This window comes from Pygocentrus nattereri, chromosome 9 (assembly GCF_015220715.1).
Source record: "Pygocentrus nattereri isolate fPygNat1 chromosome 9, fPygNat1.pri, whole genome shotgun sequence".
In the NCBI taxonomy this organism is placed as follows: domain Eukaryota; kingdom Metazoa; phylum Chordata; class Actinopteri; order Characiformes; family Serrasalmidae; genus Pygocentrus; species Pygocentrus nattereri.
Window position 1 is genome coordinate 38,042,760 of NC_051219.1, and position 24,659 is coordinate 38,067,418.

Sequence of the window (24,659 nt, forward strand, 5' to 3'; positions counted from 1 at the left end):
GCTCATTTTCAAATACAGAAATAGAAAATTAAAACATTATATAATTTTTGCAAGATAATATTTTACCTGCCGTCTGTTTGGTCAGATTCTAAAGAACATTATTACAGCAGGACTACAACAAATTCAGAACTTGTCCTTACACATACACAAGCTTTTCATTTAACAGCTGTGATATACTTTACAGACTGGCTGGAACAAAACAACATTCAGGTTAATCTGGCAAGTACTAAAGTATTAAAAAAACCTGAGGTGAAACTAATAGTGCAACAGTTTTATCTGTAACAGCGCAGTAAAGTTGGCTTCATATTGAAATTGCATGAAATAAATGCCCAAATATGAACAAGTCTACGTTTTCTCACTCCTGAAATTATGAATTATGAGGTTGTTGAAGTTGTAATATGAATATTGCTACATGTTAGCTAATGCTACTCTGCACTGAATTGGTGTCATTAGACAGGCAGCCTCCTTAAGCAAGCTTTGTCAGTATAGTAATGTATTACCATGTACCTAGGCATAGGAAAATAAGTCAGAACAAAAGAAGCAGGTTTCCCTGCAGTTCTCTGTTCTTCATCGAATACTGACTGAAACATGAGAGATCTTTCTGTTCTGTACATGTCAAACAGACATGTTCTACAACCTTACCTGCATTTAGGCTAATTCAGGACAGACTCAGCTTAATATTACTGCTGATGATCTGCATGATACCCTGATGAACTGATTTAATATCCTAATTATTATTTTAATGCTGGTAACAGTTTCTGAGGATATTTGCCAGCTTCTTGTTTGACTTTTCGTGTTCCACCTTAAATGGTGCAGCACTGCAGCATACAACATTTTTATTTAACACTTCAAATATCTTGGGTCAACCATCCAGAGCAATGGACAGTGCAAAAAAGAGTTCAGGAAGAGGGTGCAGGCAGGATGGAGTGGGTGGAGACGGATGTCAGGGCTGATGTGTGACAGAAGGATAGCAGAAAGAGTGAAAGGGAAGGTTTACAAGACAGCAGTGTGTCCTGCTATGATGTACGGTTTGGAGACTGTGGCTCTGTCTAAAAGACAGGAGGCTGAGCTGGAGGTGGCAGAGATGAAGATGCTGAGATTTTCGTTGGGAGTGACAAGGATGGACAAGATTAGTAATGAGCAGATCAGAGGGACAGTGAAGGTGGAGCAGTTTGGACAGGTTGAGATGGTTTGGACATGTGTTGAGGAGGAATAGTGGATATATTGGGCAAAAAATGTTGGAGATGGAGCTGCCGGGTAGAAGGAGAAGAGGTAGACCTCAGAGAAGGTTTATGGATGTAGTGAAGGTGGACATGGAGATGGTTGGTGTGAAAGTAGAGGAGGCAATGGATAGGGCAAGATGGAGGCAGATGATCCGCTGTGGCGACTACACTGGTCTATGACTAAGCTGTCCATGGCATGCATAGCTTTTGTTCATTCGGTAGAACAATGCTAATTATCACTACTACCTCAATGGGATATCTTATGTTAGTGCCAAGATAGCAGCTGTGCACATTAGCATTAGCTTTTAAGATTATCCATCTTGTTAGGGCAACGTTGTTCACACTAATGACAACCACTCACAAACACAAATGTGAACAATCAAGGCCAAAAGATCAAATGTGAGCAAAAATGTTAAATTGAGCAATAAGGCCTGCATTGTGAAGGTTCATATAGTTCTTTGTTAGTTACGTAATCATTAAACATATATATGTTTATATACCAGCAAATCATAGTAACCAGTGTTGGAATTGAGACTGGAATTAATCACAGTAACAAATTAAAGTCTTTGTGTGTGTTTTTGTGTTCAGCCAGAGTTTTGGGGACTCAGTAATGACCTTTCAGGATGCAGACCCTGTGACTGTGACTTTGGTGGAGCATATAGCAACAAGTAAGTATCTGTAACGTATGTGTGTGTATACTTCATTGAGTGATAAAGCAGAGCTGGTAGATAGTATATATAAGAATTCCATCCAAAACATCACAGCACTTACCTTACAATGATAAACCAACAAAATCTCGATCACTTCATTTTGGTCAACTCACAAAAACTAAGAAGATCACTACAGTGAATATCGATCATACATTGTCCTGAGCTTCTTTCAGTCAGCACTATATAATCAGCTGGTTTGGACTCATGGATGTAGATGAGAAATTTGAGGATGAGGAACCCATAGAGGTTGATCAGAAAGATGAGGAGGAGGAGCTGATGGAGGTAGACTAACAATAAAAGTAGATTAAGTATGGAAGCAGATTAAGAAGTAGATGATGAGGAGAATAAGATGGTAAAACTCAACTTCCTGACCATTTTCTGATGACCATATTTATTCTTAATTTGTTGATAAGTTTGCCTAAAGTATCTGCATATAGTATCACAGTAATTACAGTGAGCTATAATTAAGTGAGTAATAATTAAGGACATGCCTCTAAGTTTGGAAGTAACACTGGAGCTGTAATGGTTCAAATTCCAGTGGTATATTAATGCCAATGTTTTGTGGACTCATTAATGTTCAGACATGATATATGAGTAAATACAGCTTTGAATAGTTACGCATAAAATTATATTTTTCATAAAAGCAAGAAAAGCTTACTTAATTGCAGAAAATGTGTTTCTTAAGTGGCACATTGTAGTGACACACACAAACTTAGATTTTCAGAGTTGGGGACACATTTACTTCAAAAAACCCAACTGCTCACCATGTGGCCATGAGGGACAGGGATGCAGTCTCATTCCTGCTCTGAAATGCAGGGGCCTGACTAAAATAAGGCTCTGCCTATGGACTACAATGCTGTGTGTTTTAGTAGTGACATGAAAATGTGAGACAGCAAAAGTTCTTTTATTTAAAAAATATTTTAACTCAATTTATCTTTAAAAGAAATTAAACAGATCTTCAGAAATCGCTACAAACAAATTGATTGTTTTCACAAGTTGAAATTGAGAGGTTAGTGTTTTGGACAGACGCCTTCAAATAAAGAGAAATTAGAAATTGATTGTATTTTCTGTTTCTCAAGATTCACTCAATCCCAAACATATTCAGTGATGTTGAGATCTGGGGTGGTCAGCCTATTGCTTTGAGAAGATTTGCATTTTTATCCATTTTTTTGTGATGCCTTCTTGACAACTAAACATAATTTCAGACCCACAGTGCTGAGTTGTCTTGTCACAGTAGAAGGATGGTCAGAAGCACCAGTCATTTTTTCAGATCTGAAACAAGAGTAGAGGTTGATTCTTTCAAATAGGAAAGCTTTAAATACGGTTTATCTGATGGTGACACTTGTGGTGTCTTGCATAGGTGTTAGGAGTCCAGTTTTTTTTCTATATCTTCTAATAATTTTGGAATGCCAGATTTCAAAAGTCTCACTGCTCTCAGAACAAAACCTTGTATATTCATTTTTGACTTTTTTTTAGTTTTTGACTTATTTTATATTGTATGGATGTTTAATGATGAACAGACCCAAAGTAAATAGCTAAAAATGGCTTTGGGGAGAAAAGTCTGGTTCCATTAATGTACTTTAAAATTTACCTACTCTAAAGTAGGTTTTTTTCTTTCTCCTGTAAAGTTATAATTGGTTGATTGACAGCTCTACAAGCGTAGTCATCAGGTTATAAAGCTATGTAGACATTTACACAGTTTTAAATATAACGTTTCTCATTCTGCTCATCCTCATTTCTTGCTGTTACAGATGCAGGATGGACAATGGCCAATGTGACTGTCGGCCACACCTGATCAGCCGCCAGTGCTCTGATGTACAACCTGAATATTTCTGTGCTGCCTTGGACTTCTACAAATACGAGGCTGAAGGGGCAGTGGCCCATTCCCCTGATGACCCTGCTCTACCCGTAAGTACTGCAAACCAACCAAACCTTACGTCCTTATTGTTCTTTATTAGTACTAAGTCAACAGTTCGCCTCCTGCTTTGTCATGTAATCTTTTACATACATGTCATCATACATGGAAGATTTAGAAGGATTCATCTGTGTTGAGTTGCTGTGAGTAAACAGCTATTTTACACTCGTGGTCCATGATAGTGGGTTCTGATATGGTTGATCTGTTATTTTAGTGAAAACTTTGGATGCTTTTTAGGATCCAAGGATGCTTTTTAAAACATGCACTGGAGATAACCTCACAAATTAGCCTCATGCAAATTACATTGCTAAATTAACACACACTTTCATGTAATTACATCAAATTGTAAAGCTCAAACTTCTAGATTTCCATCTGAGTGATAAAAAAAGGAAGACATTAAGGATGTCTTTCCTCATCACCTTGATTTGGGGTAAGGCACATTACTTACTTTGCCAGGATGATTTTTTTGAAGTTATTTTTATGAAGTTATTTGAACCAAATAATCTTCTAGCTCATTCCATGGGAAAGAATTCAGTAACACTGAAGCTGAATTTCATCTTTTCCTGAAAATAAGGGCCTCTCGTGCTTATGGTCCTGCAGCTTATCTGATATCAAGATCTTCATATCACCTGTGGATCCTCAGGGCAGGCCCAGACACACACAACCCACAAAATAATGGAATGTAAACTGTGAGGCACTCTGAGGTTTAGGTGGGTGTAAACAATGTGAATTGTGCTGTACCCGGGTTCCACAGAGTGAGGACGTTGGTTCTGTTTTTAATCTGTTAAGGTTAATGTTAAAGGATCTGATACGTTGCTGCTGCTATTTTGCCAGTAATTTGGGTCCAGTCATACTTTGTATGGACTGCATCAGATACGACTGTACATTATATACTACAATATATATACAGTGCACTGTAAGTGTAGTATTGTGATTGTTACACTCACTGTCCACTCTATTAGACACACCTACCTTGTTGGTCTGCCTTGTAGAATCAGAAAAAATGGCTCATCTTTTGCTGCACAGTTTGTGTAGGTCGTCCTCTAGTCCTTTATCATTGCCCATGCCCACAGGATGATATTGGCTAGATATTTTTGGTTGGTGGGCTATTCTTAGTCCAGCAGTGACACTGAGGTGTTTACAAACTCCAGCAGCACTGCTGTGTCTGATCCACTCGTACCAGCACAATGTACTAACTCCACCACCACCACATCAGTGTCACTGCAGTGCTGAGAATGATCAACCACCCAAATAAAACTTGCTCTGTGGTGGTCCTGACCATTAAAGAACAGGCTAAAAAAGGGTTAACAAAGTATGCAGAGGCACAGATGATCGCCAGTCTGTAATTGTAGAACTACAAAATGTACCTATATGGTAAGGGGAGCTGATAAAGAGTGTAGATACAAGGAAGTATCTAATAAAGTGGCTCATTGGTGTATATCAGAGGTCTTCAAGTCTGGACTGTGAATCCAGTTTTTGCTCCTGGATTTTGTGATCATTGTGTGATCATTGGTCGTTAACTGAACTGTTGATGTAACTGATCAGCCATCTGGGTGTCTCACTTACCAGTGCTTACAAAATTATAGATTTCTGGATTTAAGGTCCTGGTTTTTGCTAGGTTACAGGTGAATAAACACAAGACTTAAAACATGCAATTAGAATGCCAGTATTTGGAAATATTAGTACACACTGAGTGCCAATCATTTGGAATTTCGTCATGTGCTGAATCATTTCATTTTTCCATTGTAATTGAATCAAACGTTTTTTGAGGCTAAAGAATTTACACCCTTACCGTACATCATTCTAGAAACCAGACAGAGTTGGTCATGCAGACAGTCTGAACAGCACCCTCACACATACTGGGATGTGAACACACCATAGCTGAAGTGACCCAGAATAACATCTGAAAACAGGAGATGCCAATCTGTCAAATAGAGTTAGTTATGCTTGCCTCACATATAACCACATACACTCTTCGCCTCTCTCTCACACTCATTCTCTGTCTTTTTGTCTGTCCTTCTTTCTCTCCTAACAAAACATACTTTGTGAGTGTCCCATTGCAGCACATTCCTTTATTCACTGACTGTCATAACACAACTGCCTCTTCCCAGCTCTCCCTGTTGTCATTCTGCATTTGGCAGACGCTCTTCTCCGGAGCAACCTGCGATTTAGTCATGTTACAGAGGTAGGTTAATGCAGCATTGGGAGTTTTGCCCAAGGATTCTTAATGGTATTACATGGTGCTCCTGCCCCAGACAGGGAACTGAACCCCAGTCTGCTACATAAAGGACTGCAGCTTTTATTCACTACTTTCCATGGCTTTCCAAGTACTTTAAGCTAAGGGTTTGTCAGCTTCAGCAATGATAACAATGTTTCTTTAGGTAGATTATGGATCATTTTAAATGATAAATATTGTCTGTGTCATAACATGACACTTTTAAATAAAATAATTTTTATTACATTTGTGGGAATGTGCAAATACATGGTCACAGACACAAATGTATATTCTCCACACTACATTATAATTGAAAAAAAAGACATTTTATTGCATGTAATCGTGAATCATTTCTGCTGGTGCATTCGTCATTGAGTGTTCACACATGGTAAAGGACAGCAGGTGTAAAAAAAGGAATTATGCAGTGTTATGACAAGTTATGACAAGCAGTGTTATACAGTGATCATATATAGTGACCAGATATTCCCTGCTCCAGTACAGAATAAAGAAATCCAGTTTTCATAAGAATATGATGTTTTTCCCATCTGGCATCTTTATTTCACATAGGGGAGATGGTACCATTTCTTTGTAAAGCTGCAGTACAGAGCTGTCCCAAAAATACAGGATTTGTGTTCACCTACATATGTAGAATACAACATTACTCCTTCATGTTCTTCAGTCTCTCTCTCTCTGTTGTTCAGGGGAATCCGCGGCCTCAGGCGGTGAATAACTGTGCAGAGCATCTTAACAACCAGCTGAGGAGACACAAGCGCCACCGGCGAATTGCCCAGCAGCAGAGGGCAGCACTGAGACGCATCCGTCAGCTGCAGCAGACTGTGCGTTTGACTCCCTCACTCTAGCCTGTATCTCTGAAGGAAGAGTTTGACCAAAAAATTAAATGTACACAATTTGTCTCTTCACACATGCAGCCAAAACATGCTTAATGTCTGACGTATTGCACTGGAGCTACAAGACTAATGTGCTTAACAAGTAATGGAAGCTTGAACACCATCAAATGGATTAAAGTAATGCCTGAATGAAATGGACTAAGATAGCGCCTTGGTATATTGTCACAGATAACAGTGTAGTGTCAGAAACCACATCAGCAAATCTGTTTGAGATTATTTAATGACTCAATGCGGTTTGAGACAAGTGTGCAGTGATTTTAGGTATGCAAGTTTACAAGATGCTTATTAGTGTAAATCATCTATTTCTTGTTAGCTCTATTAGCCTTGTAGCTCCAGTGCAGAACTCAAGAAACAAACGTCCAATACCATATATGTCTTGGCTGATCAGCTACGTTTGGGGAAGAGGGGAAATTATGTAAGTGGAGCTCATATCATGGAAAACCAAAATGTCCTTGGGTTTATTGAAGTAAAAGAGTTGGGGTAGTATGTAAACAAGTCTGCAAAAAAAGTCTGTTTTGAATGTAATATTTTTTGTAATATCACAAAACAAAACACAAACATTTATCCACCTATTCAGCTTACAGCAGTTTAGTCCCGCCCATTTACACTGGAGTTATAAGGAATTTTGAATGAGGCTCAAGTCAGGCAGCCAATCAGAACAGTGGTAATTTTCTTAATCATTTTTAAAGGCACAGTAACAAAAACAGCCTGTTTAATTCTAAACAGGGGATAAAGAGAGGATGGACAGCGGGCCAGTAAAAATGAATTAGGACTGTTTTCAGTACACAAAGATACATAAATGTCATAAGTGGACTTAAAAATCAAACTCAAGAAAAATGGAGATTATGGGCCATTAAGCCTCAGCAGTCTGCAGGTTCTCAGCACGACGTGCTTGTGCGTTTACTCATGTGTTGGTGTTTCTACAGCCTGATGTGATGACTGTGCATAGAGAGAGGCAGCCGGGTCAGATGGTCACCTGGACTGGACCAGGCTTCGCTCGGGTTAAAGACGGCGCTGGGCTCGTCTTCACCATTGACAATATCGCTTACGCCATGGAATATGACATCATGATCCGATATGAGCCAGAGGTCAGCTCTGGATTCTTTTTTTAGTTCAGTGTGTTCACTACTTTTCACATTTTTGAGGACACCTAGTCTTTAATTACCTTTAATGTTTAATTAGCACTGTTACCTTTCAGTTAAGTGAGAAAAACACCTACAAGGTTTTCTTAACTTAAAGTGTCTGTTTACCAATATTTTGGGTGTATTTCTCAAAACGCAGCTTCATGTTCATGTGTCACCTTTGAAGAGAAGGTTTTGCTTCAGTAGTAATTTGGCAGGTTTTTTTTACAAACTGTTGTTAAAAGTACAACTTAAAAATCTCAAACATTTTTTTGGTGGTTTAAGAAGCTGAAAGGTTTGACTGCTGATGAGTGCTAACATAGGGGATAGAATGTGTAGGTATAGGATCATTCCCAAGGTAGCACAGTCACTAATACTGTCAGTAACCACATGAACCCAACAAACCTGGTACTACTATGAAGAATCTATATTCTGTATGATGAAATTGCAGTATTAATGGAAGAAGTAGATAAAATGGCCCCTTTTTGTCACAGGTATTTATGTGTGATAATATTTTCCTCAAAATATACCAGCTTAGTCTGTAATATGTTTAATGTACTTATTGCAAACTTACAAAGAAAACATGCTCATTTGAATTCAAAGTATTATGAAAAGCTAGGTGTCCCCAAATGCTTAACATTTCTTATGAAAGTATGTTGCTGACACTTATTGGTAACAGTCCACAGAAGATTGGGAGGCCATTGTGAGCATTACGTCCGTCTTGCTGCCCACCAGCCCTCGCTGTGGAAACCTGTTGCCAACAGAGCAGATGTACATTGTCATCTTGCCGCACCACAAGAGGTAACATCACCCCTATGTGTCCATTCTGTTTGTGTGTCTGTGTGTGTGTGTGCACATGTATTTGTGAGTACATGTGAATGATTGGTGTACTATATGTGTCACTGGCTGTGTTTGTGTGTTTGTCTGTCTGTCTTACTGGGAACAAAGAATTTAGTATTTGGAGTTGCTACATTTTGTCCTCCCATGTAGAAAAGCACTGCATTCGCTGTATTGAAATCACTGTTGTTTCGTACTGAAGTGCAAAATCTACTAGCTGATACTGAGGGGGCATGGTGGAAGTGAAATCCAGAGCAGGATGTATGTGAGAGCTGATTGGCTGAGTGCTTTTCAGCTCCGCTCCTGGTGTGTGTGTGTGTGTGTGTGTGTGTGTGTGTGTGTGTGTGTGTGTGTGTGTGTGTGTGTGTGTGTGTCTGTGTGTGTGTGACTGCTTCACTACACCGTGTTTCCTCCTGCTGCTGTGTCCTGCTGCTGTGGACTCAGGCAGAACCAATTAGCAGCCTGAGCTGAAAATGAGCAGCAGAGCCAGAATAAGCTTGTATGACTTAATCAGGGTTTAGTGCTTCAGAATCAGAATCCTTTACTGATCCCAAAGTGAAATTGCAGATTGATGCTCAGATTGAGGTTTAAGATTAATTTAAATTGAATTTGGTGCCAATAAGTATGTTTAATCTCCTGAAATGTGCTTAAAATTCTGGACACTGTTAGGTACTAAGGCGAAATAGTGCTTTAATTTTGATTAACACAGTTAATCATTGTTTTTTTTAATATTATCACAGAATTCGGGTTCAGTGTTTTGCACTCGAGTAATGTGTTAATGAGATGCGTTTTACAGTGTAAGCCACTGAAATTCATTGAAGACTCCACAACTGCCTTCAGTTAATTCTTTAATTTTGATATGCACATATATATCGGTGTTTTTATTGTGGAGTTTGGCCTTTTTGTTAGTTTTCTTGTATCATCATTTACACTTTATGCACATTTAAAGGCCTGTTTTTTAGTGGCGCAATCTGCTGATGACTACAATAATCTGTCCAACAGCTTTAACTAAACGTTGGTTGTTTGATAAGTAGTTGTTACATCTGTTATGCTTTGTGTGTCTGAACAGAAGCAACACCCTCAGGAAAATGTTGATTGTCTCATCTCTATGACACGCTGCACCAACAGAGCTAAAGAGAGAGCTCTATGTGATGAAACGTTGAGTCTCTTCTGTCTTTGCTGTTCAGTTGTCAGTGGCCTCTCCTGTGTGGTCTATATAAGCTCTTTAGTGTAGACACCACTTAGTGTGAGATGAGTATTAGCTAGCTAGATAGATAGATAGATAGATAGATAGATAGATAGATAGATAGATAGATAGATAGATAGATAGATAGATAGATGCTAATGCATTGGAAAACAAACCTCTAGAAAGTGTAAATGCAATGCATAAAGAGCTAAAGGTGAAAATCAGTACAGACAAACCCCACAAAATTATATTTTCACAGTATCTTTCTATTGATTTGAAAGATTTGTGATAACAAATTGCAGTTTATCGCTTTTTATCGAGTTCTAACTAGTAAGTTACACTTTTCAGTCCTTCCTTTTGAAGGAAAAAACATAATTATGAATCAGAAAAAGACTCATCAATGTTCAAAAATATCCTGTGAATATCACCACTGATGGAAGCTTTGTTCTCACCAGAAAGGTCTTCTTCGTCTAGACTGCAATAGATTTTGGTACCCTATACATCTAATACTGAGTTTACCAAAGGTCAATACATGGGTTTCAGTTTAACTGTACAGTTTCACCTAAAATATCCCAATACTGTAGTACAGTGTTACATTGATTTTTCTCCCTTTCTGACTAACAGTGTGAAATTCTTCACAGGTACATCCAGATGCCTCAGCCTTTCTGCTTTGAGCCCAGCAACCGCTATGTGGTTTCCATCCGCTTCCAGCGCCATGCAGTCTCTTACAGATACCTCACTGCCTACATCCTCGTCGACTCGGTAAGGACTACAGCACTGCAGCCAATATTCAATTATCAGAACATATATTACAACAGAGATGAAACTTAAGAAACTTAAGTATATGCAAATATTTAATATTAAGTAGCTCATAGTAAGTGTATCTGTTCAAAGTCCAGATGCACTGATAGTCAGAGATGTTGTAAAGGAGAAAGCTGCTCACTGGTTGCAAAATTAATGGGAAAGCTTGTAATGCTTAGCATGATGTCTGTTTCAAGAGAAAGTCCTGCCCTTCATTAAAAATCAACTTGCTAATTAAGCTGCTAGTAGGAAAAGTTCTCCCTCAGTGGCTGTGTTTACATGCAAAGATTTGTGCTAATCCGATTAAATACATTCTGATTACAGATTAAGACTGAGGTGTTTATATGCTCAACAATCTGATGGAATATCTCTGTTTGTATGTACGCTACAAGTAACCAGATCCAAAATGATGTGCAAGTGTAGAGTAAACATTACCGTGAGAGCGAGCATCAAGCAAGTTCAGTCAGAGTGAGACGACTTCTTAGCTGACGCACTTGTGTTAATTGCTTTAAAATGGTCTTCACATGCATTAAAGAAGCGACGAGAAGATGTCAGTTTCTGACCACCGCCACCTCTCCTACCGCCATCTTTTAAAGTTCAAAGCTTGAACTTTGTCTCCTCTTCAGACCAGTTTCTGCGCCCACCAGCAAGTCGTAAATGAAGCTGAACAGCTAAAAAGTGAAAAGTTTAAATAGTTTCTAACCACTTGTCCTTTACCTTCTATTAATTTAGGAAAGTAGAAGGATGTATTTCACTAAAAGCACATAAATCATACCTGCAAATTTCCTTTTTTCTACAGCAAACAGGTTTTTTGGAGTAGGACACTAACATTACTGCTACTGAGCGCTGACTAATTGGCATTTTTGCTGTTAAATGCTGATTGGTACATGGCATACATGAGGCACCATTATAAAATCAAATAAGTTTAAAAGCCCTTTTAAATCTAACAGCGATGTTAAAATGTTTTATGTTCTGTGTTCAGGATGTGAATGCATTCTTTTATAGAAAAAAGAATTTACAAACTGATCTTGCTGAAATGCTCGATATTATCAAATTCATTTTGCGCTCACTCAGGAGCTCCCTCTAGTGTTTGACAAACCCTGAAGACATTACTGAGTGGCAATTCTCTCTACATATTCTCTGTTGTCTTTTAGTAATGTGGTTTAAAAAGAATGGTATTGCTATAGTATGTAGTCTTCTATCACCATCTTGTGGTTAAATTAACCAATTCTGTACATCCTAAATTTTTGCAGAGCTTCTAAAACATTTACACAAAGAATAAATGAATTGCAATAATTGTGCAATTTCTGAGGGTTAATTCCTAGTTCTTGGATCTCTCTTTCCCTCCCCTTCTCTCTCTGCCCCAACACCCCTCTCGCTCTGTGTCTCTCTTTCTGTAGCTGGTTTTGATGCCCAAGTATGAAGAGCTGCCAGGTTTCCAGGGTAATGACCCCCTGGCACAGCAGCGACGGGAGGAGATGGTGCGCTACATGTGTGTGGAATCCTTCATGGCAGCTCCCATGCCACCGCTGGCTGAGATGTGCATCAAACTCATCTGCAGCATCTCCTCTCTGATGCATGATGGAGCTCTACGTAAGTCCTCCATGACCTACAGTCTTAGAGTTATTAGGGCTATAAAACTCATTTGATATAAATGTTAAGGGTGAAACCGTTTCAGGACAGTTTCATGAATCAGAAAAATGAACTATTTAAACAAATCGCTAATCTCTAATTAGTCGTCTTTCATCGCTCATTTGTCTCAGTCATTTATAGATTCTAGGGTAAGCATTATGTGTAGAACATATTTAGACATCTGTACAATTAAGATATTTTTTTAAATTTAATTGCATCTTTATAATCAGAATCGGAATACTTTATTGATCCCAGAGGGAAATTTTGAGTTCAGAATCAAAAATCGCATGGAGCCTAAAAACATATGCATTATTGCTCTCCTAATAACTATGCAAAATGTCATTATAGGTTAATAAGATCATATTGTAGCTAATAAATTAAACCGTTGGCTGTTGGAATTTTTTTGTAATTACCAGCTGTTTCTGCACTAGAATGGCTCTTTGTGTTTATTAACTTTTCAATGTACTTTTTTTTTCGATAGCTTGTCACTGTGACCCTCAGGGTTCACTCAGTGCTGAGTGTGACAAGGTCGGAGGTCAATGTCACTGTAAACCGAACGTGATCGGCCGTAACTGTAACCTGTGTGCACCGAGAACATATGGATTTGGACCCTATGGCTGCACTGGTAAGATATTTTTAGGGTAGTGGCTCCTAAAATCAGTACCGGGGGAGCCTGTGCCCTGCATGTGTTTGTTTTCCTGCTCTAATATAAGACTCACTTTACCTGCTCTAATTTCATAAGACTGACTACAACTTGCTGACAAGCTTACTTAGATCTGCTGATTCCACAGCCTGGAGCAGCATTTCTGTAAAACTATAGAAAAAAACATCCTGTAAAATAATAAATCCTCTGTGTTTCCTTCAGCGTGTGACTGCCACCTTGATGGATCAGCAGGGCAACAGTGTGACCCTTCAACAGGCCAATGCCCATGTAATGCTGGAGCCCATGGCCGCCAGTGTTCCAACTGCCAGCATGGCCACTGGGGCTTCCCTAACTGCAGACCATGCCAATGTAACGGGCATGCAGAGAGCTGTGACCCACACACCGGCGCCTGCCATGAGTGCAGAGACCACACAGCAGGCCATCAGTGTGAGAGGTCAGTCACATCTTTCATCTGCAGTTAATTTCCTTCATCCAGTCTAATAACATATATTCTATACCCTTATTACGACCTATATCTCTCTGCTGTAGGTGTATGGATGGTTTCTATGGTAACCCAGTGCTGGGTTCAGGGGAGCACTGTCGCCCCTGTCCGTGTCCAGGTTACCTGGACAGTGGTCATTCCAACGGAGATTCCTGCCATATGGATCCAGCATCCAACCAGATCATTTGCCACTGCAAGCAGGGATACACAGGTCAGCTTCATAATGTGCATTTCTATACATTTGAATTTATAGGAGTTCTGCAAAAGTTGTTATTGACATGGCACTGCTTTTATTAGGGCCTCGCTGTGACCAGTGTGCTCCTGGTTTCTACGGTAACCCAGAGCAGGCTGGTGGGGAGTGCCGTCCGTGCGAGTGTAATGGGAATATAGTGGCCGAGGACCCAGGCTCGTGTGACCAGCACACGGGCCAGTGCCTGAAGTGTCTGTACAACACTGATGGGCTGTCCTGCTCTGAGTGCAAGCCTGGTTACTATGGCAATGCACTGGTCAGGGACTGCAGGCGTAAGTACAGCCATAAATCTCTCTGATGCTCTTCGCTATATAGTTATCATATCCACTCCCTTAAAGTTGGTAACTGTAAATCTGATCACTTCACTTTTGTATTTGAGTATAGTTACTGGCTCTATATGCCATATATTGCTATAATTTATATTCATAGCATTTAATTATTCACATGTATTTACATAATTACATCGTTATTACATCGCTACTTATGCAGTGAACTATACTTTTTTCACATTGTGTTTCCGAAGGTTTAAGTCTGCATTTCAACTTTTTCTGTTTTGATGAGATACAATATCACAAGTATATATTTTTATAATTGTGATGAAACTGCTAAGGAATTGGAACAGAACAAACCTGCTTTATACTGTGCACTGCAATGATTGCCCTGTTTTACTACACAGTTTCCTGATCTTCTCAGGTTTGGTCTGTATTCCTCTGCCCTGCAGGCTGTACATGTATGACGCTGGGGACGCAGCAGGCCTACTGCAGTGATGGGTTGTGTTACTGTGACAAGCAAACTGGGTTGTGTCCCTGCAGGACCAATGTTGAAGGCCGCAACTGTGACCAGTGTGCCTCCAACTACTGGAATCTGGGAATGGACCGGGGCTGTGAGGCCTGCGGTTGCCACCCGCAAAACTCCCTCAGCCCACACTGCAACCTGGTATGGCTAACTAACTATAACTAACTTAACCTACAGGCCAACGTAATCATAACTGACACAATGTATTAGAGAGAAGCATTCACACCCTGTATTGCACACAACCTGAGAAAAGGTTTGATTTACAAGACTTTCACTCACTGTCACTCCTGTTCTTCCTGTATGTGTGTAGATCAGTGGTCAGTGTCACTGCAGGCCTGGTTTTGGAGGGCAGCAGTGTACTGAGTGTGAGCCGCTCCACTGGGGGAATCCGAACGTTCAATGTGCTGGTAAGAGTTAAAGGCTTCCCTAGAGCTGAAGAGTATATTTCACTTTTACACCACTGTTGTAAATACAGATCATGCTGTGAGATCCACTCATGGACAGCTGTACATTTGCTCTTCTTACCTTTAAAGAGCAAGGAAATAGAAAGGGGATAGAGGTACCAACAATATCCTACTCTATAGCTATCCATGCAGGGGTGATGGTAGACACCTAACGAGGGTATGCACTCCTTCAGTAAATTAAAATGCTTGCATTTGCAGCCCAGTGGTAGTGTTGGAGACAGGGAACGGCCAGACCTCCAATTTCCCTTGATTTACAGATGTGCCTTTTGGCTATATGGGGGGATTTATTTACCCAAATAAATGGCATCACAGAGCCCAGCTGCTTAAAGCAGGATTTTGTTCAAATAAAAAGTTACATTTAGTTCAAAATAAATACAATTCATTTGAAGTTTAAGGGGTTAAATGTGCCACAACTCATAGTTTATCCACGTTTGGCAGATGGCAGTAACTCATTAAATGTCAGATCTGCTTTCACTTGTTTTTCTTGATCTTCACTGTGTTGTATCTGTGTTGTGTTTCACAGAGTGTAGGTGTGACCCACTGGGTGCAGAGGCTCTTCAGTGTGACCGCACCACAGGGGCATGTTTGTGTAGAGAGGGTACAAGCGGGCGCCACTGTGACGAATGTGCTCGCGGTTTTACTGGAAGCTTCCCCAAGTGTGTGTCCTGCCACCCCTGCTTCCAGCTGTGGGACGATATCGTCTGCCAGGTCCAGCGCGATCTGGACAACATCCGTCTTATCATAGCTAAGATCCTGGAGATGGGCACAGTGCCTGGCGTTAGTGACGCCCGAATCCGTGAGCTAGAGAAGAAACTGGCTGAGATCCAGGACCTGCTGAAGGATGGAGACAGAGACAGGATGTACCAACTGATCAGCCAAGCCATTGATGATATCAGGTAATGTAATTACACTGAACTATAATGAAGACTGTGGAATAATGGTATTAAGGTGACCATGTTTTTTAAAAATGATGCTGGTATTTCAAAATGATAACGTTTTTTTTTAAATCCATATCTAAACAGTTGAATAAACACATTCAGCAGATTTATATTTTGTAATGATCTTTGTTTGGTGGTGTGGGAGCTCAGTAGGTGTCAAAGAGGGGAACAATCAGACTCAGGAACACCTCAGAAAAACTGATCTTAATAGTAGCTCTGTGACCGTTACCTACACACATACCACAGAGCACGTTCATTTTTGGCTTTAAATCTAACACCAGTCACTCGATTTTGCGCTCCCAGATTCCCTCTAAATGGGTGTCATTTTAGCATCGGTTAGCTGGAACCGGGTCTGTGCTATGGTGTGTGGCTTTCCCTTAAAACTTTTCACGATGGGTGGTGACCATGCCGGCCTTTTTGAAGTCAGCGATTTTGGATCCAACTTTAGTTTTTTTCAATGGGAAGAGGGTCATGTGACACATCAAACTTATTGAGAATTTCACAAGAAAAACAATGGTGTGCTTGGTTTTAATGTAACTTTATTCTTTCATGAGTTATTTACAAGTTTCTGACCACTTATGAAATGTGTTCAGAGTGCTGCCCATTGTGTTGGATTGTCAATGCAACCCTCCCACTCTTCACACACTGAGGGCAACACCGCAGAAGAAATGCTAGCACAGGCTTCCAGTATCCGTAGTTTCAGGTGCTGCACATCTCGTATCTTCACAGCATAGACAATTGCCTTCAGATGACCCCAAAGGTAAAAGTCTAAGAGGGTCAGATCGGGAGACCTTGGGGGCCATTCAACTGGCCCACGACGACCAATCCACTTTGGAAGCTGGCACGTTCCCTGAGTTTTTCCAGCATGATGGTGCACCACCACATTATGGGTGTCAGGTCTGAGCATTCCTAGATGAACAGTTTCCTGGAAAGTGGATTGGTCCCATATACTAATGTGCCACAAACAGGAAGTTAATATCACCAAGCATTCCCATTTTATTTGGGTGTATCCATATAAATGGCCCACCCTGTATTTTCTTTTAATTGTATTTTAAAAGGAGCCAATCTGAATTACACTGTTCATAACTGGTTATTGAGCTTTGTGGTAAATCAAAAGTACACCTTATTATTAAACAAAGTGGTAGTGGTAGTAGTAGTAGAATAATTACATTTATTCACTTACGTTCTTGAGTACATTTTGCCTTGTAACTACTTTATTGAGTATAAGTAAATCATAGTAATTTTGCTAAAGTAAACTTTATTAAACTTAAAGCTGTTATTTTTCTTTATTGGTATCTAGCTATTTTAACTAATGTAAGATATCGTAACATTTTCAGTATATTTTCTTTGTCAGTGTTTTTACTCATATTTAATTACATTTTTGCTGCAGTATTAAAACTCTTACTTAAGAAGGGATTTTCACTCTTTCCACAGTGTTAAAATGTCAAGTTGACCATCCTTATTGAATAAAGCATTTGGGATGTTGAACTCGATAGAGGTAACTGTGACTCTTTTTTGGCTCAGGGCTGAGATAGCGATCACCGATGGCCGTTTGATGGGCATAGAGAGAGAGATAAATGGGACGGCAGAGCAGGACAACAGCCTGAAACGGAACCTGACCTCAATGGAGCAGGAGCTCCGAGACCTTAACGATACACTAGCTCAGCGGCGTAAAGACCTGAACGACTACCTCACTGCTGGATTCGCAGGTACACCAGTGAAGAAGGCTTCATTGTTTATGCACAGTATACATGTTCTTTATAACTCTATACAACTCAAGTAGTTATGATTTAATTGTAATTGACATTGCATGTTTCATACTTTTACATTGTGGATTTTGTATATCTTTATACCACTTTCTTTTCTGGTTCTAAAAGAGTTAAACAGCTCTTTTTAATTGAATAGCTTAAAATGATCATCTAAAAGTAGACTATTATTCTCAAGCTACTCAAACAGTATATTACTACACAGGAAGAAATACACAGCCTACATCACAAAATGGGAGTGTGTGTTATTTCAGGTTAGATTTATTATAGTATTGAATTCACTGAATTCAACATAAAATCCTGCATTTTCTGTCGATTTCTGCCTCATATCAATACCTGGTAGCAGACTGATGCCGTCTCTTATTATTTTAGGCATTTTTATTATAATGCACGTGGATTCCAGTGCCAAGACAAATTTCTTGTACATCTTGTTAAAAAGGTTCTGATTCTGAGCAAGTTCTGAAAATGTTGATGTCCCTTCTGTCTGTCTGTGTGCAGATCAGTTTGAAAAGGTGAGGAAGTACTACCTGCAGTCCCTGGAAGCTGAACAGCGCTGTAATGCCTCTGTGTTTGGGCCAGAGAGCCCTGTGGAGCAGTCTCAAGACACACGCAATCGCACTGAGACCCTACTAGAGCAGAAGAAAGACCAGCTCCTGCGCACAGTAACAGCTCAGAACAAGTCCCTGTCTGAACTGGAAAAGAAAGCAAATGATTTGAACAACAAGGTTCATCACCTCAGTCACAAGGTAAATACTCTCTGCTCTCTACTGAGAGAATGTCCCATAAAGACAGAGCTGTGTCACCAGAAAGATGAACGGTGAATCACAAACTATATAATAATACCTAAAAGTGGATGAGGTTCACTAAAGTCATCACTAGCCTTTCAGTATGTACCATCAAGAGTTGGGAGACATCTTACTTTTGAAAATAAAATTTTAAAAATGTTTTATTTGTTGATTTGTAAAACTTAACATGCTGAAAGCTAACCAGATTTATTTGGAAGAAAACAATATAATACATGTCACTGAGAGATTAAAAGATGCCACAGGTGATGGTGATGCCACAGCCTTTTTTGCAGTTGGCCTTTGCTTTCTCTGAGTGAGTAGGATGGCTCTCCCTCTCCCATCTCTCAGTGTCATACAAGCCAACCTACATGGCAAGTAGCAGTTAGAAATTCCAGTCTGAAAAGCTAGGTGGCTGCTTTGGTGGATATGGGGTGTATATAAGTTTGCAGCTTGATGGTCTGTTCCTTGCTCTTCTCGCAGGTGTGTGGTGGCAGTGGTAATGTAGGTGCTAATGATACGTGTGCAGACAACTCTTGTGGAGGTACTGGCTGTAAGGACAGTAATGGCACACTGCTGTGTGGAGGGCCGAAATGTAAAGGTACAGTTGGGGACTCACTCAGGGCACTGCAGAACGCTCATGAGGTCACCAAGAACCTGACAGCTGCCAGCGATGACCTCATGAACATAGGCAAGAAGGTGTGTTTGTGCATGTGAACTATAATATGGATCATTCCACTGAATTCTTCCAAAGTCAGAGTTCAAAATACATTTTCAATTTTTTACTGACTTGGACTTTAGACTAAAATCATTTAACTTTGAGTGATCTAATGACTGATTCATGTGTATTTCACAAAAAGAAATGGTCAGACGTTTCAACTTTACCCAATGTTTCAGTAGTGACAATTTTAGCTAATTCTTTTGCCAAACTCAAAAATGTGTACTGGTTATACTAAAAATACTAACCAGTACATGACCAGCAAACACAGCTTTAACAGTTGGACTTAATTGCAGAAAATACACTCATTGGCCACTTTATTAGGTACAGTATACACCTTGCTAGTAAAAGGTTGGACTAACTTTTGCCTTCAGAACTGCCTTAATTCTTCATGGCATACTTTCAACAAGGTGTTGGAAATGTTCCTCAGAGATTTTGGTTGGTTATTTGAGTTCCTGTTGCCTTTCTATCATCTGGAACCAGTCTGCCCATTCTCCTCTGACCTCTCACATCAACAAGGCATTTTCGTCCAAACAACTGCCGCTCACTGGATATTTTCTCTTTCTCAGACCGTTCTCTGTAAGCCCTAGAGATGGTTGTGTGTGAAAATCCCAGTAGATCAGCAGTTTCTGAAATACTCAGACCAGCCCGTCTGGCACCAACAACCATGCCACGTTCAAAGTCACTTAACTCCCCTTTCTTCCCCGTTCTGATGCTCGGTTGGCACTTCAGCAAGTCGTCTTGACCACCTCTACATGCCTAAATGCATTGAGTTGCGGCCATGTGATTGGCTGATTAGCTATTTGTGTTAACAAGCAACTGAACAGGTGTACCTAATAAAGTGGCCAGTGAGTATGTTTCAGTAGTGACGTTTCTTAGAGAATTTGGGACACATTTTCTTTAAACCAGTGAGATCTAACTGCTCACCAGGGCAGAGTTAAAAGGTACACCTTAAACAATTTTGTGTATATTCAACTTATTACTAGTTTATGCCTTGGCTTTAAATAGATCATATGCATTGTAAATATCTAAGTTTGAACTAATTCGGTAGAATGAAAGAAACAAAGAAGAGGCAAAAACATTGTCATGTTCAAATCAGTGCAAAAGACCCTTTTGGCTCTGTTAGTAATCGTTTGAGTGTGTGTGGTTTGTATCTGTCGATGAATGTGTGTAATTACAGTTTATATGACCTGCTTGTACTCTTTGTCATAGCTTCAGAACATTGCCGCACTTGTTCAAAATGTGAAGACCCAAGCCATGAACACCCTGGAGAAAGCCCAGAAGAAGAAAGAGTTGTTTGAAAGGTCTAATAAAAAATTGAAGGATTTCATTCAGAAGATCAGAGACTTTTTGACAGGTTAGTGCTTTCATTAAAAATAATTGTTAAGTTTTTACTTAACTTTTTAACTGAATGTTCATCATTTTCTTTCATATTTTTGTCTCAATTTAACCGTTGGTGTTCACCTGTGTTAACCATTTTATTAACCATAATAAGCTACAGTATGCTTAATGTTGTGAAGGAGAGCAAATGTGATTGCTGTGTGTGTTGTGTTCAGAGGAGGGAGCAGATCCAGAGAGCATAGAGAAAGTGGCCAAGCAAGTTCTGGCCATTGAACTTCCAGTTAACCGGACTCTACTGGATCGTGTAGTGCAGCAGATCAGAGACAACATTGCCAACCTCACTGACGTGGAGAGAATCTTCAATCAGACCTCTGCACATCTGGATATGGCCAAGCAGCTGCTCAACAGAGCCCAGAATGCCGGGTAAGAGAGAGATTTGCTCCTATGTGTGAGTGAAATCTTTTTTTTTTTTGGAAAACTTGTAAACGTGCACCTCTACTGCATACATATACATTTGTAGGAGGATTACACAAGACCTGAGAGAACCATGCAAAAAAACAGGTGGAGATCTTGGAAATGCATTATGTTTACTGTTTGATTTAAATTTTAAGAGATTTGCATGGAATTTTCTCTGCCTTTTATAACCAGGCGTATATTAGTGAAAGTGACCAGACATAAAGCTTCCTTTAACAATAGCAGCAGTTATAGCAGCTAGACAGGGGTACAGGCCTTAATTTTATTCTTCTTTTTTTTTTAACTCTAAGAACTACACCAGTTTACTTAATGATTCTTATGGCACTGACTTTCTACATATTTGTCTACCAAATTCTGTTTATGTATTTATTTATCAAACAATTCCAAATGATTCTAATATTTGTCTCATGATTTCAGTTATTACCCACTCGTGTTCGTAGGATACATGATTAGCTACAAGCTTTGAATGAACATTAATTTCAGATGCATTGCAAGCACATATTGCAGTCGATCAAGTTACATTTTTGTGCTATGCCTATAAAAATATACAATATGGATTTCAATTCCGTTTATATGTGTGTGTGTGTGTGTGTGTGTGTGTGTGTGTGTGTGTGTTTGTGTGTATGTGTGTAGGGCCCAAGCAGACAGAGTTGGTGATGCCATCAGTAAGACTAAAGAGGCAATGAACACCTCCCAGGAGGCTATAGAGAAAGCAGAGAAGGCAATAGAGATGGCCATGGAAAACCTCGATGCCACAAAGAACGCCACTGCCATGGTATGAAATGTTTGTTTTGATATGTTTGCATCTGCATTTGCAAGTGTTTACACAGTAGTCATACGTTTGTACACCTTTTTATAGTTCTACAGTTTTCCCTGCTATAGTATAATAATGAAATCGTTAATATTTGGCTGCATTTCTTGGTGTAAATTTCAGTGGAAATCTGATGCTTTGTAATAATAAAATAAACCAGCCTTGCTTAAAATGTAAACACTTCTTTCCAAACTATAAAAATATCATTTCTATCATGGTCAGTTCCACCTCTGCAGCACCCCTCTGGTTCAACTTTGCTATAGGCGTGGATGATGTGTCTTCGTACCAAAGTACCATGACACGTCACAGTATGCAAATTAGTCAACCAACTTTACCGCCCCCCTAGTGCTGTGCTCAGAAATATGAAAGCATAGGAGTCTTGAGCAAGGAGATAACCACACTAACACGCTGAGCTAAATACCCCCAGCACCACCTCACAAGGCTGCAATATGCCAGCTGTCTGTACCAATTTTACTCAATTAGTCTAAGCTTAGTTTGTAATAAAGATGTTGGACCGATTAAGTGATGATTCTTATGAGTCTCCACAAACCTGCCGGTCTGACATCCAGTTTCCCTTCACAACTCAAAGCCTCAGGTGCTGGTCAATAGCAATTAACTCTGCAACTATGGAAAGCGCTTGCCTTTGATTTCTGTTCAGTGAGTGCATGTGACCCAGAGTTTGATATATAAAGGGGAACGTGATTGAGTTGAAACTGAATCGGACGTAACAGCGGTGAGTGCCTTGAACAGCTTGCAGCACATTAGGATTTAGGGTCACTGCAGCAAACCCTGGCTGACCGGTGATGCAGTCTGTGACTTTGATGTCAAACTAAATGAAACTTGGACAGTGTTCAAAGAAATCCACTTTAAGGATTTAGGGAATGTTCTACTGCTCGGATGCCCCTGCCGCTCGCTGCTGATCATTTTCTGGTGTTACATTAACTCTTTGGCAGCTTGAGTCAGTGGCTCATACTGTTAAGGCTCAAGACGCGCTGCCTGATTAGAAACACCTTCCCTCGTCAAAGATGGGGATGGTAGTAGAGAAAAATCGTCCACCTCATAAAACCTCTTGGTTGCATTTCAGTTGCAGTTACATTACAACCTCTCAAGTGCCATTTGATCCTGTCACTCTTCATATTTTCTGGTAGCAAACTCTAAAAGCAGTAGCCCAGCCTACCTGGTTTCCATCACAGCCCCACCTCCAAACCTGTATATCACTGCAGTGCCCCTTCCAGCGTGCCTCTCCCATTTTTGACTGTTTTTCAAAGTTGTCCCAGGGGTGGAGTTAGCTGAAAATAGTGGGTGTAGTTACTCTTTAATATAATTCAGTGAGGCGGCACGGTGGCGTGGTGGGTAGCGCTGTCGCCTCACAGCGAGGAGGGCCTGGGTCCTCTCTGTGTGGAGTTTGCATGTTCTCCCCGTGTCTGCGTGGGTTTCCTCCGGGTTCTCCGGTTTCCTCCCACAGTCCAAAGACATGCAGTCAGGCCAATTGGACATGCTAAATTGCCCCTAAGTGTGAGTGTGTGTGTGTGTGAGTGACTGTCTGTGTCTGTCTGTCTGCCCTGCGATGGACTGGCGACCTGTCCAGGGTGTATCCTGCCTTTCGCCCGAAGACTGCTGGGATAGGCTCCAGCATCCCCCCGCGACCCTGACGGAGAAGCGGCTTAGAAAATGGATGGATGGATGGATAATTCAGTAATAGTAAAATGCTGCGTGGTGCTCAGAAATTGAGCCAGTGCAGAAGATTGGCCAGTATCAGTGTCCACCTTCATTGAAAACAATGATTTAAAAAATTTGGACCTGGTGCAGCGTTTGTTGCATGTGGTGGTTTTTAGAGACATTTAGCCTTGGTGTTTAAATCAAAATGCTTTTATGTTTGTGTGTACATGGAAATATTAAATTCATATCTTTACTCATTTTGTCAAGGTGTGGTCACTTGTGGTAGTTTACCACATTTGCCAACTGCAACTTCATTTAGGCAAAGCACTCATCTTTCTCTCTTCTGTCTTGAGCATTGTCTTGAACATTGTTTTTGCTCCAGGTGGAAGACAAACTCACAAATCTAGAGAAGAACCTGAGGAATGTGATGTCACGACTGGCTAATTTATCCCAAGGAGTGGAAATGTTAAAGAATAAGACGGAGCAAAACAGGCAGCAGGCTCAGGAGGCCAAGGCCCTGGCAGATAATGCCACTCAGGCTACCTCTGAATTAAGCAAGGTTTGCCTGTTGTGCACATCTTTTATCTCTATTCCACTGAGCTAAATTACGCTGATGATTTTACATTTTGTTTTTATCTGTGGGTATCTTTGTATCAGGAAATGTCAGAAGCTGAGAGTCGATATAAGGAGCTGAAAGATAAGGTAGACTCGCTGGGAGGTGCTGGAGCAGGCAACATCACGCAGAAAGCAATAGACATGAAGAAAGAGGCAGAGGCGCTTCTGAAGAAGGTCAACAAGGACATGGAAGCGCTTAAGAGTATGTGCTAATGTCTGTGTTGGGCAGTAATGGCACCAGTACTGGGTGCTTTTGAGGCACCTGTGATCTGTAGCGGGCGCTAATGCACAGACCGCATTCATATGAAGCAAATTATGGAGGGGGATCCAGCCTAACTGCAGATAATGAACTA

General features: G+C 40.3%; 1 protein-coding gene across 2 annotated transcripts in view; it reads left to right on the top strand.

Annotated features, from left to right (window-relative positions):
* lamb2l (laminin, beta 2-like) overlaps window positions 1-24,659 on the top strand; it is a 69,473-nt gene that overhangs the window by 43,166 nt on the left and 1,648 nt on the right. For both annotated transcript variants that reach the window (XM_017681530.2, XM_017681531.2), the window contains exons 13-34: window positions 1,812-1,891; window positions 3,685-3,841; window positions 6,765-6,899; window positions 7,898-8,059; window positions 8,772-8,893; window positions 10,757-10,877; window positions 12,317-12,509; window positions 13,030-13,173; window positions 13,414-13,645; window positions 13,741-13,904; window positions 13,991-14,215; window positions 14,665-14,879; window positions 15,049-15,145; window positions 15,726-16,098; window positions 17,665-17,849; window positions 18,405-18,652; window positions 19,172-19,387; window positions 20,619-20,763; window positions 20,963-21,170; window positions 21,855-21,996; window positions 24,074-24,250; window positions 24,349-24,508. In XM_017681530.2, the coding sequence (XP_017537019.1) occupies window positions 1,812-1,891; window positions 3,685-3,841; window positions 6,765-6,899; window positions 7,898-8,059; window positions 8,772-8,893; window positions 10,757-10,877; window positions 12,317-12,509; window positions 13,030-13,173; window positions 13,414-13,645; window positions 13,741-13,904; window positions 13,991-14,215; window positions 14,665-14,879; window positions 15,049-15,145; window positions 15,726-16,098; window positions 17,665-17,849; window positions 18,405-18,652; window positions 19,172-19,387; window positions 20,619-20,763; window positions 20,963-21,170; window positions 21,855-21,996; window positions 24,074-24,250; window positions 24,349-24,508 (3,901 nt within the window). The remainder of the gene's footprint in view (window positions 1-1,811; window positions 1,892-3,684; window positions 3,842-6,764; window positions 6,900-7,897; window positions 8,060-8,771; window positions 8,894-10,756; window positions 10,878-12,316; window positions 12,510-13,029; window positions 13,174-13,413; window positions 13,646-13,740; window positions 13,905-13,990; window positions 14,216-14,664; window positions 14,880-15,048; window positions 15,146-15,725; window positions 16,099-17,664; window positions 17,850-18,404; window positions 18,653-19,171; window positions 19,388-20,618; window positions 20,764-20,962; window positions 21,171-21,854; window positions 21,997-24,073; window positions 24,251-24,348; window positions 24,509-24,659) is intronic.